The 18,635-nt window shown below is 36.5% G+C and overlaps 3 protein-coding genes, 1 non-coding gene and 1 pseudogene across 4 annotated transcripts; 3 read left to right on the plus strand and 2 right to left on the minus strand.

The window, feature by feature from the left end:
- Positions 1 to 257: 257 nt before the first annotated feature.
- On the plus strand, positions 258 to 1,840 carry LOC137729657 (uncharacterized). The gene is made up of 7 exons (XM_068468654.1): positions 258 to 395; positions 505 to 596; positions 682 to 748; positions 838 to 868; positions 1,163 to 1,303; positions 1,506 to 1,587; positions 1,674 to 1,840. Exons 1-7 carry the CDS (start codon positions 258 to 260, stop codon positions 1,705 to 1,707), a joined length of 585 nt encoding a protein of 194 aa, XP_068324755.1. The 3' UTR covers positions 1,708 to 1,840.
- A 79-nt stretch (positions 1,841 to 1,919) lies between these two features.
- LOC137728542 (negative regulator of systemic acquired resistance SNI1-like) lies at positions 1,920 to 6,472 on the minus strand (annotated as a pseudogene).
- Positions 6,473 to 6,606: 134 nt separating this feature from the next.
- Positions 6,607 to 6,679, minus strand: TRNAE-CUC (transfer RNA glutamic acid (anticodon CUC)). The gene has a single exon. It is a non-coding gene; the product is annotated as a tRNA-Glu (tRNA).
- Positions 6,680 to 11,033: 4,354 nt separating this feature from the next.
- On the plus strand, positions 11,034 to 12,954 carry LOC137729781 (GDSL esterase/lipase At5g45950). Its single transcript, XM_068468805.1, has 5 exons — positions 11,034 to 11,329; positions 11,445 to 11,575; positions 11,681 to 11,914; positions 12,165 to 12,411; positions 12,581 to 12,954. Exons 1-5 carry the CDS (start codon positions 11,062 to 11,064, stop codon positions 12,769 to 12,771), a joined length of 1,071 nt encoding a protein of 356 aa, XP_068324906.1. The 5' UTR covers positions 11,034 to 11,061; the 3' UTR covers positions 12,772 to 12,954.
- Positions 12,955 to 15,319: 2,365 nt separating this feature from the next.
- LOC137727256 (ethylene-response factor C3-like) lies at positions 15,320 to 16,934 on the plus strand. The gene has a single exon (XM_068466110.1). The coding sequence runs from the start codon at positions 15,745 to 15,747 to the stop codon at positions 16,546 to 16,548; it is 804 nt and encodes a 267-aa protein (XP_068322211.1). The 5' UTR covers positions 15,320 to 15,744; the 3' UTR covers positions 16,549 to 16,934.
- Positions 16,935 to 18,635: the final 1,701 nt, after the last annotated feature.

The raw sequence follows: 18,635 nt of genomic DNA on the forward strand, positions 1-18,635 counted from the left end.
GACCCACACAACAGACATAATGATTATCTCATAAAGAGATTCGGTGAAATAAACATATATGTGAAAATGCATTCTTTCACTCAAATTTTCTTGCCTGCAGTAAAAATTACACTCCAATGCGAGCCCGCGCTCACTTTTCCGGACCAACTGTGGATGGTCTAAAAGATCGCTTACACCTATTGCAGACTTTATTAAACGAATAAAAAATCAAAAAAAAAAAAAAAAAAAAAAAAGACCTAAAACAAAACAGTGAAAGCATGTACTGCCTGCCGCTGCCGCTGCCTCACTATTGCAAGCACACGCTCCAATCCCACAACTTTCGCCCCCGATCCAACCCTAAACCAATCAAAGCCATGAGAGCCGTCGTCCAGCGCGTCGCCTCCGCCAGCGTCGAGGTCAGTCAGTCCACACTCCCCACATCCACATTCACCCCTAATTTCGATCTGGTATACTGTATATTATTTATTATCCGACGCCTCAACTGCGTAAGATAGCAAATTGCAGGTGGAAGGGCGCATCGTGTCGGAGATTGGGCCGGGCCTCCTCGTCCTCGTCGGCCTCCATGACTCCGATTCCACCTCCGACGCCGACTACATGTCCGTACTCGCTGCTAAATTAATTTTTCTCTCAATTTTTATTTATTTTATTTTATTGGAATACTAATTAGTGAAAATTTTTCAGATGCCGGAAGGTCTTGAATATGAGGTTGTTCCCAAATGAAAGCACCGGCAGAGGATGGGACCAAAACGTAATTTCCCTCTTTTTTCATGAATTTAACTGAATTAAAGGTTTCTATGCTGCTTTTTATTTATTTACTTTACTTCTTAACGTTTTCAGGTAATGCAGAGAAATTATGAAGTCCTACTTGGTAATTCAGCTAAATGTTTTTTTTTTCAGAAACATATAAATTACTATTTTTCAATCGATTATTTTCGTGAGGACGAGCCTTGACGCAAAGGAAAGGTCTCCTTTGTGACCGAAAGTTTACGGTTCGAGTCGTGAAAACAACGTATTTGCAAAATAAGGGTAAGATTACGTACAATAAACATTCCCCCGTCCATCTGTTGGCTTAGTGAAAATTGAGCGATGCTGGACCAAACGGTCATATGTTATCCATATATGTGTACTTGTGAACTCTAATGCTGTAGTGAGAATGTGACAGTGAGTCAGTTTACATTGTACGGAATCTTGAAGGGCAACAAGCCGGATTTTCATGTGGCGATGCCGCCTCAGAAAGCGAAGCCCTTTTATGTTTCTGTGGTTGAGAGCTTCAGAAATTCCTACAAACCTGATGCAGTCAAAGGTGATGTCTTGTAACTCGAAAGTTCTGCTATACGTTTGATGTATTGCATACATTGTCAAATAAACGGCTTGATCTCGCTTAACGGATTGAGAGTTCTCGCTGCATTCTGTTATCTTTGGTTCAGAATTTTCGAGTTTTGGCTCTTTCTTTTTGAATGTGTTCGATTTGTTGATCTCTTTTGTTTCTTTGATTGGATGTGCAGATGGTGTGTTTGGAGCAATGATGAAGGTTAATTTGGTGAATGACGGACCAGTCACAATGCAGATCGACTCACAGTCCCCCAAGTGAGTGTACTCCCCTGGTATTTCCGGTGTTTTCCATCACCGTGTTTGCATTCGACTGAACTTAATTTTGCTAACAATCATCTCAGGAACTCGAATGATGTGAGCGAAGAACAATCATGATTTCGTCAATTGGCTCAAGTGAAGATTTAGCAATGGACTCGGAATTTGAATATCTAGGATGTAATATTTGACTTTCTTGATTGATCTCTGGTTTTCCATCACCGTGTTTATACATTCTTGGTTTTCTTTTTGATCTCCGGCGAACGATCTCACTACAATTCTACAGCCTGACACTGATTTATCCTAGAACAAAAGTAGGTGGAAATGAAGGTTTAGGGCCGACCATAAAACACAAAGCGCGCGGCACATTCCTTAGTTCGTGTTAAGCTTTCACTGGATGCTATTCGCAGCTGACCTGAAAAACGCGGAAACAAGCAAAGCTCAGATATCGGTTCTTCAGACAAAAAATTACAGTTGCTGTAGGTTAGGATCAGAATCTTTCCTGATAAACAGACGTGTTCAAGATTCAAGTTTAGCCAATACGCGTATAAATACTAGAGCTTCGAATCAGGTTACCTGTAACATATTATAACTCTGCTGATAACATCGTAGCTGCCGTAAATAGTGCTTCCCTTCCGAGTGACGAGATCTCCATGCGCCTAAACCATGTTTTGGTAATAATACGAGGTTAAAACTTATAAATAAAAAGCCTACGTGCTTAAACCTACTGTTTATAACAGACGTGTGAAGGAAAACTAACGAAAAATTAAAAAAAAAAAAAAAAAAAAACTTTAGTTTTAATGAAAAATGACAAATAAATGTGTAGTGAATGGTACTCGGAAAATGTAAAAATGTGGTTTTTCGTTAAAAGTGAATAGTACTGGAAGTGTTTCGTTAAAACTCCTCATGTGCGAAGGAAATAAAGAAACAAACAAGTAAAAACTGATTCTGATTCAGAACTTACTTGTCTGCTGCGTTCATATTTTTGAATGCTGATATTATATTCTCGCATATTTCAACAAGTGAGCCACTACTTGTTTCTTCATCGGAAGCAGAGGCGTCTCCAACCAGACGGTTTTCACATGGCAGCGACAAATGAGCCTGAAAAGGACTTAGAAAGTATAAGAAACTTACGGTTAAAGTGTAAGACATGCTACTCTGATTGACTTAACATCGTAAGTCTCATAGCATAAGATAAAAAGCCATTTGGTGTGTCATAGGATTAAATATGGCTGCGTGCTCGTGCACACATACACGTACATACTATGTCTTCTTAGCCATCCAATCGGAGATAAATGTATATCGACTCATCCCAGTTGTCCAAATGTCATCCAACTGGGAAACAAGACCTCATCTAAGGCCTTTTCAGACAATTTTGGGTCATTTCGCTCGCATAATGCCCTCTAAACGCCATCGACTGCATTAACACCATGTAATCAATGGCACATGGTAATAGGCAATGTTCGGTAGTCCCACAAGAAAAGACAAGCTATATCTACGTGGTACATACCATCCATAGACGAACACTTCTGTAACCAATGCACACAGGCGCAGACTCAATAAGAATGTTACGGAAAAATGACATCACATCCTTTGAAGAATCAACCAAAACATCACCCTGGAATGAATAAAGAGAATAATCACCTGAAATCCATGTGCTAAAAGCAACTGTACTACTTCTGTCCTAATCTTCTTTATGGTACTTCTTGCACTGGTGATATTTGAAAAGCACTTCAACGCTCCGTTGAAAGATGCATCATCATCTGGAGGACCATTTGACTTACGAGTGCGAATGGAAGGCTACGACATGTAGAATACAATTAAGTGAGGACATTAACAGACAACAGGCAATATAACAAATAAAAATAATGCCAGGACAATATAAACGCACTCTGAAAACTTACCTTAGCAATATATTTCCACAAGTACTGAACAACAATCTTAAGCTTCCATTTAGGTTCATCGAAAACCTGCAAATGCAACCTCATAAAATAAACTGGCAGAAGGAATAAGAACTCGTGGCCAACTTATAAAAAATTGTTACATATTAATACTGAAGGTTAGAAATTAATGAAATACAAGACCCTTAACAAACTCAAAGAAATTGCTAATGAGGCACAAAGTGCATATGAACCCAATTACACTTGAAGATAGAACAGCGGCCATGCTATAAGCACCAAGAACAATGTTTCTAAAGCATCAGATTTCAGTAAACAGCTATACAAATGAACGCCCCCCCGTCAAAATTTAACAGATGAATGGAACTTCTTAGGTGTGAAGTCAACGGTACTGGCTGCCACCCATGGTAGGGATACAGAAACATAGAAAACCACAAATGGGAGAGGGTGAGGGATAGCAATTAAACAATTTGAACCTGGAGAAATGGGTCAAGAATCTCTTTATTGTACATTAGTTCCTCCAAAATCATCTCCAACAGAGGAGTTCTGCACCAAATGTGAAAAGTGTTTTTGCATAAAAAAAATATTAAAATAAAAGATGATATATAAGCAGAGAGAGAGAGAGAGAGAGAGAGAGAGAGAGAGAGAGAGAGCGAGCAACTACCGTTCAATCAAGAAAACAAACTAGTACCTGATGCCATCAGCTCTGGTAGTAGAACCTTGCGTATCTGCACTCTGCTTGGATGCATCAAGCTCCATTATCTGAAAAGTCCAAAATGAGTGACAATTCTGAAATTCATCATACAAAACCTCCATAAAAACATTTCTAAGGGGCTTACAATTACTAGAAACTTCTGCATGGCTTTGCAGGTATTCTTTCCTATCTCGAGTAAAGCGATTGCAGGACCAGTATCAAAATTTTCAGCAGGTTGTGCCACAGAGTTCTTTGAACATATCAGATCATCAGTGAATCCAGCATGGGTTTGATACAGGTTACACATAATGGTCAAGCAATCCTTCATCAAGCTTGTGTGGTTTAAGAATCATGTTGAGTTGTGGTATAAGAATTGTGGTATAAGAATCAATTTTGAGGGGCGTCGTCAAGCAATCCTTCATCAAGCTTCGTCAAGCAATCCTTCACACCTTCAAAAGATAATTTTGAGGGTAAGAGTTGTGGTATAAGAATCAATTAATGTATCGGCAATGTGAAACGGGCTCTTCAGTATTCATGGCTTGAAAGAGAGAGAATACCAGAAGCATGTTGAGTAACGACTCTCTCAGAACTACCCAGTTTGTGGTTTCTGCATACAATAAGGAGCAACTTAAAACTTCCAGAAAGCTAGAGGTACATAACATAACAGATAAGAAGATATCAATTTACCTTTATAGATACAGTTACGTGGTATAAAATCCCATTCCAAAACATTAATTAGGTATTGAAACAATAGCATCTTTGCCAAGGACTGCAACAAAAGATCAAATAAGACCAAAAAGAGATGGGCAAATTCGCTTACCCAGGGAAGCAAGACTAAGCAGGTTAAGTAAGTCTATATCATTAAACTACCAAAAACATAAAACTCAATCAAAACCCAAAACCACAGATTGAATGAAAGCTCAAGAACGATACGGTCATATTATGCTCTCTGATCATTTTATTAGACATATTCAAAGAAAATGCAAATTCAAAATCTTCTCTTATACATTTTCTATGATCTTACTGCAAGTAAACTAACCTTTGTTTCTGATGCTTGGAAGTTTGCTTCACCAGTTGCATCAACAAGTTCTTGTATCAAAAGTTGGAAACTCTGCAGTTGGCAAGAGAACACTTCAATCAAGGTGAAATTGCAAGAGATGAGCTTACCAAAACAAAGATAAGATTCCAACGGGAGCTCAAAAACAAAAAATATAAAATCAGGTGGAATTGTCATCAATCACTAGGATCTTAAACATAATAAAGTGAACTAGCTTTTCACACAACAATTATAATTATGATCAAAAAATCTAACTCACATATGAGTCAACTGGTCTCCCGGAGTTATTAGCAGCTCCCTTTTCGTTACTAATGATTTCAGAGCTGAAGGCGAATGGAAACCAAGCCTAACAAGCACACAGAAATGGCGTTTAATTGATACAAGATGAGTCAGTCCAACATATCAAACAGATGGGGAGAAGATAAAATCTTAGTACCTCTTCAACCACGATTAATACAGGTAGGCTACTGGATGATTTTGATTTATCTGCATCATAAGAATATACTCGAGGGAAACGCTAAAAAAAATACAGGAAGAGTAAATTTGTAAGAAACTTTGCACCATCTGATTGTATAAAAACACAAATTGAATATTAACGTGAGCATTGGGCACCTTATCTAAATGGAGAAGATTGCCTCAAACATGGTACTGTCCAACAAATGGCACGAACAGAAATTGGTTATTTGGGCAAAGATATATCGGAAACATCGATTATAATAAACAAAAAAAATCCATCTTTCGGGAAACTTTATGCCTATAAACCTATAAACAAGGTAATTTCCTCTAAAGATCCAATATTTTCCCTTCTTTTTGAATTTAAACAGAGAGAGAGAGACTAGGTAGGTGGAGTTCCATCTTTCGGTACAATGGAAGCAGCACGAACGGCTTCGAGAAAAGTGATTCCTGTTCACCAATTTCCAAATAAACAAGCAACGATTGAACAACGCCCAAAAATGTTGGAAGAAAAAATACAGATAAAACGGTGTGATTCCCGTTATAATATATAACAGAGTTGAAGCAACTGATAGAGGAACCAATTTTAGTTCCCCAACTTCATTTTCTTGACGAATTTTCTCAGCAGCCAAACAGGAAATTATCAACAAAAAGGGAACAACAGAATTAAGACTTACTATCCTCGTAGGCGTCCTGATTGTCTTTAGCTTCGGAAGACCCGAGGATCGCTAATATGTTCTCTTCGATTCCTCCCACGTTTCTCGTACTGCCGGGCCTCTCCATCTTTTCCTCTGCCAGAATTTCGAAACCCTAATTCGCATTGAGTTTATGTTCCCGCCAAAAAACCCACGCAGACGGAGACGGACTGACGTCATTTGTGTTTGGAACAAAAGAGAAATTTGAAAAATAAAAAAGAATTCCGTTGCCGGGACTTGAACCCGGGTCTTTCGGGTGAGAGCCGAATATCCTGACCAACTAGACTACAACGGAGGACTTGGTTGTTCATTTAAAGAAATATTTTTAGAATTAAGATAAAGTTTGGATCTTTAGTGCTTTGCTTGTATAGAAACTTTACTTCGTAAAGACTAATGTTGTTCATGTGTTTCGTATTTTTCTTTCTATTTTACCAACCAAAGTTTAAATTCTTTCTTTTATAGCTAATTTTCCTGAAGACTTATAACCCTTTTTTTTTCATGTTCTAATTTAAGACTAGAAATATAGCCACAAGAGCACTCGAGATCAAGAAATATAGTCATGCTCGAACCTAACTCAAGTAGCTAAAATCTTACAAGTCTACAAATTTGGGTTAAAGGTTCGAGTGTTTCCGCAATTCATCTATTTTTCAAATTTTCCGTGTAAAAGAGGAGCAATGGAGGGAAGGAGATGGATAGAAGGAACATCGAGAATGTAAATTTAAATGTGAAAATAACTTAAAAATTCTTCCATTTTTTATGTTTTTAGTTTTTCTCCATATATATTTCTTCCTTACCCCTCTTACTACCATTTTTCCACACCCTTTTTTATCTCATTTATTTTAGGAACATCGAGAATGTAAATTTAAATGTGAAAATAACTTAAAAATTCTTCCATTTTTTATGTTTTTAGTTTTTCTCCATATATATTTCTTCCTTACCCCTCTTACTACCATTTTTCCACACCCTTTTTTATCTCATTTATTTTCTCTTGCCTTTATCACTATTAAAAAAAAAAAAAAAAAAAAAAAAAGCTAGATGAGCCTTAGTTAAGTTTAGTAGCCTTCATGCACGCGTCACGCGCGTGTAGAAGGCATTTGAATCACGGCGTGCTACGCACGATTTACACGTTTTAAATGTATTTATATATGTAAATTGACAAAAGGACAGTCAAATATTTGAAGTAAATAAATAATCTTAGATCATGCTTGAAGTAACCCCTCATAAATCAATTAAACCAGCTGAATTCACATAATAATATCGGTCTCTATTGAATTTATATTAAGAATAGAGAAAATAATATTTAATAAATAACTTATTGAATCACATTATTATTAGTCATTGTGAGGCTAAGGCCACCCCCCTCCCACTTAATGTAGATAATATCGTTTTTTCAAAAAAAAAATCATTTGACAACTAATTTAATCACATTATTATCTGCATACGAAAGACCTTTTTTATAACTGGCATTACACACCTCTTAAGATGTTTTGAACGTGTTTAAAAATAGATAGAATAATATTTAATGAATAACTGATTGAATCACATTATTGCTAGACTATTATGAGGTTTTAATTATTAAAAAAAAACTGTACAAAAAATTAATTATTAAAAAACACTGTTAAAATGATGAAAATACCCCAGCCACATTTGATGCATTATTTTGGGTTGCTTTTGAAGTTTTTTGTTTAAGGGGCATTTTTGTCTAATTATTTTTGTGAAGTTTGTGACACCAAAAATACTGTTCATTGGGCCCTTGGCTAGTTGGCTTTATATATAAAGATGATTGATTTAAGCAAGTAAATGACTCCAGCATTCCTCAAAATAAATATGGTGAACTGCGCAGAACACAATATATATGAAAGAAAACTTGTGTGTTTATCTGTCGTTCAAAGGCTCTTTGGTAACTACATTTTCTAGTACATGAGATAAGATAGGAATAATAATACAGTGGAGCAATGGAGGAAGGAGGAGATGGAAGAAGGAAGGAAAAATCTGAAATTGAAAGTGAAACAACTTAAACATTTTTTCAATTTTTAGCTTTTATGCATATACATTTCTTATTCACCGGTCCTACTACCAGACACCCCTCAATTAAGTTAGGTTTATGATCGATTTCAGCACTTAAATAATGCCTGGTCTCTTGAGCTGAGACATCCTAACTTCAAGTTGGGCACAAGCAGAACCCAAATCTTTATGATCAATGACAATGATGTTTACCACCTTAAACCTCAATAAAAGAAAGCAATTTCTGGGCAGAGAAATGATGCGATCGAATAAAGTCGTAATCTGTATATTACTACTTCCTCAAAAAAAAAGAAATATCTGTGCATTACAACCTTCAGCAGCTACAAGATTAATCAATGAGTTTCTTTTGGGTCAAATCAATCGATGAATTATTGAATATTTAAAATTGCACTACCTACTTTCTCTTCAACCACTAAATATGCTAGTTATATATTTTCTCGAACCGATATCATCGACCAACACATGCAAGATAAAACCCTACAACGTATATATCACAATATCAATTGGGTTTCGAGTTATGGCAGACCCAATTTCTTGACCTGATCTTTAAAGATTTGCAGAAAATTATTGAAGCATTTAGTTCTGTCCAGCAATAAAGCTATATTGTTTCACCGCCAAAGGAGGCTAATTATTGGAAGCAGCTCTGCTTATTAGTTTGTTTCAGCCTTTCTGTAATGAGGGTTTCTTACAGAAGACAGTATGGTCCATGGATGCATATTTTAAATCTGGAAGTAAATAATACACAGAAGTGTGCGGAAGAATATTTGAGAACGTTTCTTGCACGTTGCAATAGTCCAACTTGTTCTTAACTTTGTTGGTTAGGCAGGCTAGCCGACCCACTGGATATGCGTGGTCCAGTTTATGCTATACATGAATTTGTTGCTTAAAACGCCGAGACCGGGCTACTGTTTCCTCCTAATTATTGATATATCTCATTTAGAATACATATCATGTGGTCGATGCACAAAATCGGATCAACATAAGCAAGACTCATAATCACACAAATATTGTGTTTGTGTGTGGTTCAATTTGAATTGGGCTACGTCTACGTATATAGTAGTTTATAATTCACTGTAAATATAATTGTACATTTTACATTCAAGCCTTTGAGAAAGTAAAACCTCGAGAGAAAGAGATAATATGGTGTTGAGTATAAGTCCCAAATCGGAGAATTGAGAAAATAATATACAATATACAAGCATATAGTTTCATCCTAATAACACTGAGACCTTGTGATAAAACCCAATGTCTGGCAATAGGTAGGTGTGCAACTCGGGCAGGTTAGATGGTAACCCAACCCTAACCCAACATTCCTAATTTGGGTTTGGGTTCAGGTTAATTCGGGTTCGGGTTTAAATTGTGTTCGGGTTTGCCCAACCTTATCAATTTCAATTTTGTAACACATTATTTTATAAGATAAATCTCAAATTTTGAACTAAATAACATCATAAATATTTTAAAATCAATTTTACATAGACAATACCAACGTTTTAACCAAAAGAAACGTAAAATCAACAAAATCATTTATTGCTTCAAATGAAAACCAAACAACAAACTTCGAGTAGCTTATATAATATGAAATGGGACGGGTAATATGTCCATGAGCAATTTGGGCTAGAAATGGGGTTGGGTTTGGGTTGGCATGGACGGGCAAAGCATCAGCCCAACCCAACCCAACCCAATAATTAATAGGGTTGAGGTTGGGCTGGGTTTGGACGGGTTTTTACTTTATTTTAAACCGCTCTATTGAGTTTGAAATCGGGTTGGCATGGACAGATTTGGGTTGACCCAACCCAAGTTGCACCCTTAGCAATAAGTGATTAAGTTGGAATAATATTGGTAAGGTTAGGAACTGAAGATTTGACATGCTGTAATTGGAAGGTAGAAGCCTCCTCATATATAGAAAAAATAGAAGGTAGAAGCCTCCTTATACATGGAAAAAATGAGTGGGTAAAATCATTATTTGTTGTGCATGAAACAGAGACGCTAACTAATGGTCTACAATGTGTTTTATCTATCATATATGTGTCGAATAATTAATTTTGGACACCCTACAACCCGTTGATGTATATCCCTATTTCACTTCAGGTAAGTCCTTCTATTATTTGTGGAGTTCATGTGTGAAGAGAACTGGGCCAACTCGACCAACGCACATGTTAAGAGATTAGTGTTGTTATCATTTTTGACCTTGGTTTAGCTCAATAACTTTCATGTGCATTTTGCAGGTTCTGCCATGTCCACATTTATGTTTGACATCTGCTTCAGTAGCTAGCATTGAATTCTCTTCCCTTATTGCAAACCAGCCCTTTTACAACATATATATCCATCAATGAGAACACTGTCGACGAATCAAAACCTACCAGTCTAATGCTAGGGAGACTAAATTTGTAGATCAAATTTTGTAAATTAAACAACATGGAAGTTGATGATTGAGTTATTTCTTATTGGTGTTGATTAACATAATTATTTCTTATTGGTGATACATCATTTAATTTGCAAATTTAGTCTACTAATCTTACTCAACCAACAATATCAGTCATTTAATTATCACCGGCCTATTAAAGGAGAGGTGAAGGGTGGCATTAATGCATTAATATCTTAGTGTTTGGAGGCCTATTAAAGTTCCACAGAAAAGCATTAATGCATTAAAAAATGGTGGCGATGGGTGTGCTGATCGTAACGTTGGGTTTGCTGCTTCCGTTGCTCTCAGGAGCAGTCGACATTGGCCGAGTGAGGGAAGTCGCTGCTCGGAACAACGTGACATGTGTCTTAGTGTTTGGAGATTCAAGTGTTGATCCTGGCAACAACAATGTTCTACCAACCTTCCTGAAGGGCAACTTCCTTCCTTATGGGAAAGACTTCTTCAATGGCCTCCCTACTGGAAGGTTCTCTAATGGAAGACTTGCCACAGATTTTATTGGTACGTAACACAGTTTTAATTCATAATTAGTCACATTATGACTAATTTACTTGTATTTTATATGTTGTGTTTATTCAATTACCTTGCATGTTTCCGATTTATGATCAATTACCAGCGGATGCCCTTGGCTACACAAAAATAATCCCAGCATTTCTTGACACCAATTTGAAGTTGCAAGATCTGCCGCATGGTGTTAGTTTCGCATCAGCTGGTTCCGGCTATGATGATTTGACCGCCAACATTTCGGTAACTGACTATGGAATACTTTTTAACGAGAAATTTTAGTGTGACGGTCACATAATCACAAGTGAAAACTAATGTATATCAATTTTCTTTTTGTTGATTGAACAGAGTGTATTGTCTCTTCCCAGACAGCTGAAGTATTTTTTGCATTACAAAGTCAAGCTGATAAAATTGGTAGGTCAGAAGAAGGCTGAGGATATTATTAGAACTGCTGTACTCGTATTGAGTATGGGCACAAATGACTTTGTCCAAAATTACTACTTGGACCCAACTCGACCCAAGCAGTTCAGTGTTGAAGAGTACCAAAATTACTTGGTCTCTTGCATGGCTAATGGCATTCAGGTCCTCTTCTTTAATCTCCTAATCTTCGGCCCTAACTAAAATGTTTGAATTCATAAAATCCCTACGAAATGGTTTCGACACACCTGTTTTCTCCTTCTGCATACATTTCTTTTTATCTTGGCCTTTGAATTCAATCAATCAAGGTAAAGTAAAGTAAGAGACACAAAGAGAGGTGTGCAAAAAGAGAAAAACTGCGTACACATCTGTAATCTGTATTGTTAAACATTTTTTAAGTTTATTTTTGGTGCAGCAAATGGAGAGGATAGGAGCGACAAGATTGGTTGTGGTTGGGGTTCCACCATTGGGGTGCATGCCACTAGTGAAAACGCTAATGGACGTGACAGCATGTGCTGAAAATTACAACAAAGTGGCATTCTCGTTGGGTTCCAGGATGCAAAAGAAATTGGAGGCCATAACCAAAACATCCAGAATGAAAATTGGTTTTGTTGATACTTATGGTATTATACAAAATGCCATAAATAACCCAAAATTATATGGTCAGTCAATTTTTCTGATTACTATTTATTCATAAATTTATTAAAAATAAGTAATTCGTATCTGATTTGATACTTGATTTGACATGTTACTTGACACCAGATAATGGAGACAAGTCCAAATTCTGTGTTATAACTAAAAGAAACTAAAAAGTTTTGTGAAAACTGGCAGATTTGGCTGAAACTTCAAAAGGATGCTGCGGGACTGGAGCCATAGAATTTGGAGATTCATGCCGGGGACTAGAGACATGCACTGACCCAGCAAAGTACGTATACTGGGATGCTGTTCATCCAACTGAAAAAATGTACAAAATCATTGCTGACAAGGCTCTCGAAACTCTTTCCGAAGCACTCTTCGTATAAGAGAATTTGGCTCGGGGTACACAGTGATGTATGCACAAGAAATCAGTTGGTGGTTCTTAAATTGTATCGATTGTTGTCAAAAGAATTTAAGTACCAGAGTTGAAGGTTCGACTAATTTGTTTTACTCATGTGAGTAATTGTAATAATCATTTCACGTAATAATCATTTCCTGGTCGAACATAACGCAATTTTTTCACAATATAACCTTGACACGTATGCTTGCATTTTATTTTGCACTCACTTGGGTTATAAGATCTTCATGAACGACTATAGTAATTGATCAATTATAGTCCTTGATGACACGACCAATTGTAGAGCGGAATGCTAGTTTAAACAAGTTCTAACTAATATGCTTTCTGTGTGGGGTGCAGTGAAGCCCAAAAAACGTACTTATCTGGATTATCTGGATTTACGACGTACAAATGCATTGAAATTGTACAAACAGAACACTTCTTATTTTTCATTCTTTATTTGTGGATAAATAGATAATATATCATTAATGAGATTAATATTCATGCTTTACATATCAATTTGCAATTTTAATGTGAGGTAAAAACAAAAAAAAAAAAAAAATGTATTCTAGCACGATGAGCTTGTCTATCATTGCCATTGGAGAGAATTGCCAGCACCGTTCCTACGCAAAAGCTGATGTGCATAACTGTACAATAGCTGCACAAACTTATTTGCTATATTTATTAATAATTTGATTTAGAACATCTGATAGAAAAATATTATAAAAGTTTTATTCAGTTTTATATTCTTTTAAGTTTAGAGTCGTTGACTACACTTTTCAGCCTGATCTTAGGCCCTGACTCATCCTTCGTGAATGAATCTTACAGAGGAATCCTTAGGTTTTCGAAGGCATTAATCCTCACCAATGTTTATGTTAATCAAGCCGACATTCTCACTCCTGCTTCGTCACCGCTACTCGTGCAAGTGCTTCTCACTAGGCGGAACCCTCCCTAACGAAGCATTTTTACATCCCACAAGGATTTTTGCCCCGTGTTATTTTGACGGTTGTCTAGTCCTTCATTAAATTAATAATAGGATAAGTGCGAGGCAATTTATTAGTTAGTGTGGAATCCACATTTGCAGCATACATACCACAACTATTCACATATGGAGCATTGACTTCTCAACGATCTCAACTATAATGCTTTGTTTTCTAAAACGACAACTCCTCGTCACATAGTTTGATCCCAATAGTGACAGTGTAGCTTTTATGAAGTTCATAAATTGGTCTCACGTATGCCACATCGTCATTATAATGAAAGCTTATACAATCAAATAAATAGAAAACATACTTTTTCAATTTTAAAATCTCATGATGTAATATGCGAAAATTAAAGCTTTGTGGCATTTTTCAAATATTATGCAAAACGCGGAGTGTGTAAAATGTAGTTAGATCTTTTCTACTTTATGAAGCAGGGATAATGGAATTTGAATACAAATATGACACAATGTCTTAGCCAACTAAACGTTTAGGTCTTAAAAAGACAATATCAAGTTGAAGCTTGAGGGAGCGCATGACATCCTAGCACAAGTGAAAAATCAGCGAGAGTTGCCAAACAACTTACGCTTTGCAACAATATGTTATCCTTTTGCCATCAACAGAAGCAAAGAGAAGTGATCAAAGTCAAACCCTTTGGCTCTGAATACATTTCTAACACGCCTAATTCAAATGCACCCACGGATTTTGATAAATATTCCACTCCAAATCATGTTCGTACGCCGCATCTACATAACAACATCCCTAGCTTGCTTTGATCTTCTGCAAATCAAACCTCCCCTTTTGTCATCGGCCCTTATTGTTTTTATTCTCGCTAGCTAGCTATTATATTATTATTCTAAGTGAAGCGTGCGGCTAGTTTAGGACATTGATAGCTTGTATTTGTGCATCTACTTGTTAATCAAGCTGGCATTTCTTGGGCTCTAAGATATGCCAGCTTATTGCAAAAAATGAATATCACAAGGTTGGATACCGTGGCATTTCTTGGATACCATGTTCACTGCCATTTCTGGGTTCCTTGGACGGGACTGGATTAGTCCAAAAAATGAATATCACAAGGTTGGATTGGATGGAGTTTTACAATTATTTAACAATTATATTTTCCATGTAAATTTCAAATGACCCTCTTTGAAGTTTTTTCGATGATAAAATAATGTTCTTTTGGAAATGTCTTCAAGTAAATTAGTATAGGGCAGCACTTTTGGACTTTACAATTTTGCAGTCTCTTCTCTGTGTGGTAAAAAGATTTTAGAACTCTCATATTATATCTTTTTTCAAGGGTACACAAGAATTTACTTGTGAAATCAGTAGCTTCAGGTCAAAGGGATCTGATTTGCAACAAGAATTAATTAATTATGTTCAGATGGGATAATTTTGCTAATTAATCCTCAAATGATCCAAATCCCTTTCCACCTGACTCTGCCAAGTGCCATCTATATATGATATTATATTGTCTCAGTTGAGTCCTAAAATACAATTCTGAATGCTGCAGCCATCTGTCTGCAATTATTTTCAAAGAGTACCTTAAGAAAAAAAATGATTTTATAGTAGGTTTTTAGGATTGTTTAGAAGCGAGAGGTGTAAGCATGCCAATATAAAAACTCAACTTTATACTCTATCCAGCTTTCAATTCGTCTTCTTCTTTGTTTCTTATGTAATCTTCATGAATTTGTGGAAGGTCTTGACAATAGAAAACCCTAAGTGCATAGAATCTACATCGATAAAGCCGCACAAATGATTAGAACACCACACAAGTCGATGTGGGAGACTTAATAATGATTCCCACATTTTATTAAACTCTTAAACTCCTGAAATCCTCCATGCATTTAGCAGCTGGATTGAGCTACAAGTTTCCAGGCCCTTCATTAAAAACTTAGCTGTTCACGCGTCTCTCTTTAGTCCTTTATATTGCCCATTCTCTCAATCTCTTCTCTCCCCTCATATCGACTTCAAATTGTGTGAATATGACTGTACATAGTGATATTCATGCAGAAAAGCCAGCATCTGAAGATATTCATGCAGAAAAGCCAGCATCTGAAGCTATAGTACTAGAGAACGTGTGGGCGAGCTTTATCGGTGTGGATGGACCGAAAAACGCAACAGAATTGTCTCAATCCTGGGAAGATATGCCTCCTCTTGATGGGAGAGAAGGTTCAATGGAAGTTCTACAAAGGCTACCAAGTCTAGGTAGGTGGATATCAATGGGAACTGAGGCCTGGGAGGAGCTTCTGGACAGTGTTGTTGGTCCTGCACAAAATACGGAGCAGTCTTGCAATGACAAGTTAGAAGGCAATGGAGCTACAAATTCGGAATGTGAAGCAAAGGTCGAAAGAGCAAAGAAAGTGGAAATTGTGAAGCACTACCGCGGAGTTAGGAGGCGGCCGTGGGGCAAGTATGCAGCAGAGATTAGGGACTCAACAAGAAAAGGGGCTAGGGTTTGGCTTGGGACTTTTAAGACTGCTGAGGAGGCCGCTTTGGCTTATGACAAGGCTGCTTTGAGAATTAGAGGCTCAAAGGCACATCTTAACTTCCCCCTTGAAACAGTTGCAAAGGCTGTGGGATTGGATTGCTTCAGCCTTTCTTCATCCTCAATCGGTTCGAATCCTCGGAAGAGAGGGTTGAGCGATTGGGAAGAAAATGTTGAGGAAAGAAAACCTGCAGTGAAGAGGAAGGCAAGCATGCATAAGATGTGTGATCATGAATTTGATGTATTTGAGTTCCAGGACCTGGGAAGTGACTACTTGGACAGTTTGCTGTCTTCTTTTTGAAGAACATGATGTGTAACTTCCATTCAAACTAGCCTTCCAGAAAGAGAAAACAATTTCTATTTAAAAAAAATAGCAAAACATTATATACTTACATACAATTTCTCGTGGAATCTGCAACATTAATCAACAATTATAGTGTGCCTTGTTAAGATTTCAATAAAGGATAGTGACTCGCCAACTTAAGACACATCAGCAAGTGTGTTAGGATTTTATACAAAAGGTTTCCATGTTATAACCACTCTTGTAATTTACTATTTTTCAGATTTTCAAAGAGTTTTATATTATTTAATTATTTTACTATTCTTAGTTCGAGAGATTGGTGGGTAATTTCAGGTAGACCAAATTTGTAGATTAAATTTTGTAAACTATATGATAAGGAAGTCAATGAGTGGATTATTACTTAAGTGTTGATTAACTTACCTAATTTTTTAGGGTACTGTTAGGAAGACTAAATTTGTCGACAAAATTATTATTTGTCACCAATAGGAATGAACATATTTATCAATGCTTAAGTCATAACCCAATTATTAACTTCCATGTCATTTAATTTTCAAAATTTTTTTCTACAATCTACTTAGCATTACTCTACTATGAAAAGGATATCCCTGAGCTGGCTTAAGATGGAGAGGTAGATAAAATGAAAACATTGAACAATGATAGACTTTTTACACAAAATGGTTATGAGATTGCTATAACTCTTCATTTTAATTTTTGAGCTTTAAAATTAATAGAAATGATCTATGAAATTGTCTACCGTAAATTATTTTGGTCTATTTATGAAAAATCTCTTTTAAATTAAAGAAACCACCCGTTCAAGATGAGAAGTTGATTTGACAAAAAAACGCCTTTAATTTAACGAAGGTTTCTCATTGAATGACCAAAGTAGACAATCTCATGAACTACAATTTTAAATTTCAAGAACTTTAAATGAAAAATTATGTAAATCTCCAAAACCATCTAAGATAAAAGAGCGAAAAGAAAAGGAGAATTTATGGGGTACTCCTTGGGGAGTAGTGTACCCAATATACTGACTTGGATACGTGGAATAACAAGATAATAACACCTGTCCATCTCAAATCTGCTAACACATAACCAATCAGCCTTTATCCTTTTTGCCAAACACATTTTATTCTGCTATCCAAACACGTCTTCTCCCTCACCAAATTACTACCAGCCTTTCATGAGTTCCATCCCATTATCCCAAGCCACCGTCCTTTCCCACCACCACCAAGCCCACCCACCCTCCTCCCACCGCTGACTGCACACCGCAGTGAGATCGGCGACAAAATTTGGGAGGATTACGGATTGGGGTATCTCGGTTAAGGAATCGACGTCGGCTTGGCGAGTAAGCTTGAAGCTTGCACATGATGCCGGAGCCGTCGAGGTCACGGGGTGGGGTTGACGAAGGTTGGAAGAGGATAGGGCTTGTTCAGATTTGACATGGCAGAGGTAATAGGAGGAAGAAGAGGGCTGTTTGGTTCTCAACATAGCAAAATTTTGATACGGAATTAAAAGGGACAGCTGTTCCCATTTCACAGGGCCATGTCATTTGGTCAGGAATTAGGCACTCTCGGGGGAGTACCCAAGTATTTTTCAAAAGAACTTAACACGTCCGAAAGTATTCGGAAGGACATAAAGGATCCCACGTAGTAATTTAGAATAATGATATTCGTGTTTTTATACAATATTCTTATATTACTTTAGGTGATATCTGATGTTAATAGTCACATCGTGTTTTTATATAATATTCTTATATTACTTTAGGTGATATCTGATGTTAATAGTCACATCATTTTAAAATTTTGTAAAATCTAAGGAAATGAAAGAGAAAGACTTCTCGTATACCACAATCATCATTTAATTAATTAGTTTTTCTTAATTATTAGTTTATTAAATAATAAACTAAATTTAAAAATCTAATTAATTCAAATGATATGATTGTTCATATTAAATATCATCTAAAATAATATAAAAATATGATACAAAAATATTATATGAATAATTTAATCAAATACCAAGTTCAAATTCTCCATCTCAACTTTGAACCCTCAAGTATATCTACTTTCACATGTTGAAGATGAACCATC

Source organism: Pyrus communis, chromosome 3 (genome assembly GCF_963583255.1).
Source record: "Pyrus communis chromosome 3, drPyrComm1.1, whole genome shotgun sequence".
In the NCBI taxonomy this organism is placed as follows: Eukaryota; Viridiplantae; Streptophyta; class Magnoliopsida; order Rosales; family Rosaceae; genus Pyrus; species Pyrus communis.

Excerpts from the sequence above, each read along its gene's own strand:
- LOC137729657 (XM_068468654.1), top strand. The coding sequence starts at position 258 with ATGTACTGCCTGCCGCTGCCGCTGCCTCACTATTGCAAGCACACGCTC. Across the intron at positions 597-681 it reads ACCTCCGACGCCGACTACAT|ATGCCGGAAGGTCTTGAATA; the intron begins GTCCGTACTCGC and ends AAAATTTTTCAG. Across the intron at positions 869-1,162 it reads AAATTATGAAGTCCTACTTG|TGAGTCAGTTTACATTGTAC; the intron begins GTAATTCAGCTA and ends AGAATGTGACAG.
- LOC137729781 (XM_068468805.1), top strand. The coding sequence starts at position 11,062 with ATGGTGGCGATGGGTGTGCTGATCGTAACGTTGGGTTTGCTGCTTCCG. Across the intron at positions 11,330-11,444 it reads ACTTGCCACAGATTTTATTG|CGGATGCCCTTGGCTACACA; the intron begins GTACGTAACACA and ends ATCAATTACCAG. Across the intron at positions 11,576-11,680 it reads ATTTGACCGCCAACATTTCG|AGTGTATTGTCTCTTCCCAG; the intron begins GTAACTGACTAT and ends TTGATTGAACAG.
- LOC137727256 (XM_068466110.1), top strand. The coding sequence starts at position 15,745 with ATGACTGTACATAGTGATATTCATGCAGAAAAGCCAGCATCTGAAGAT.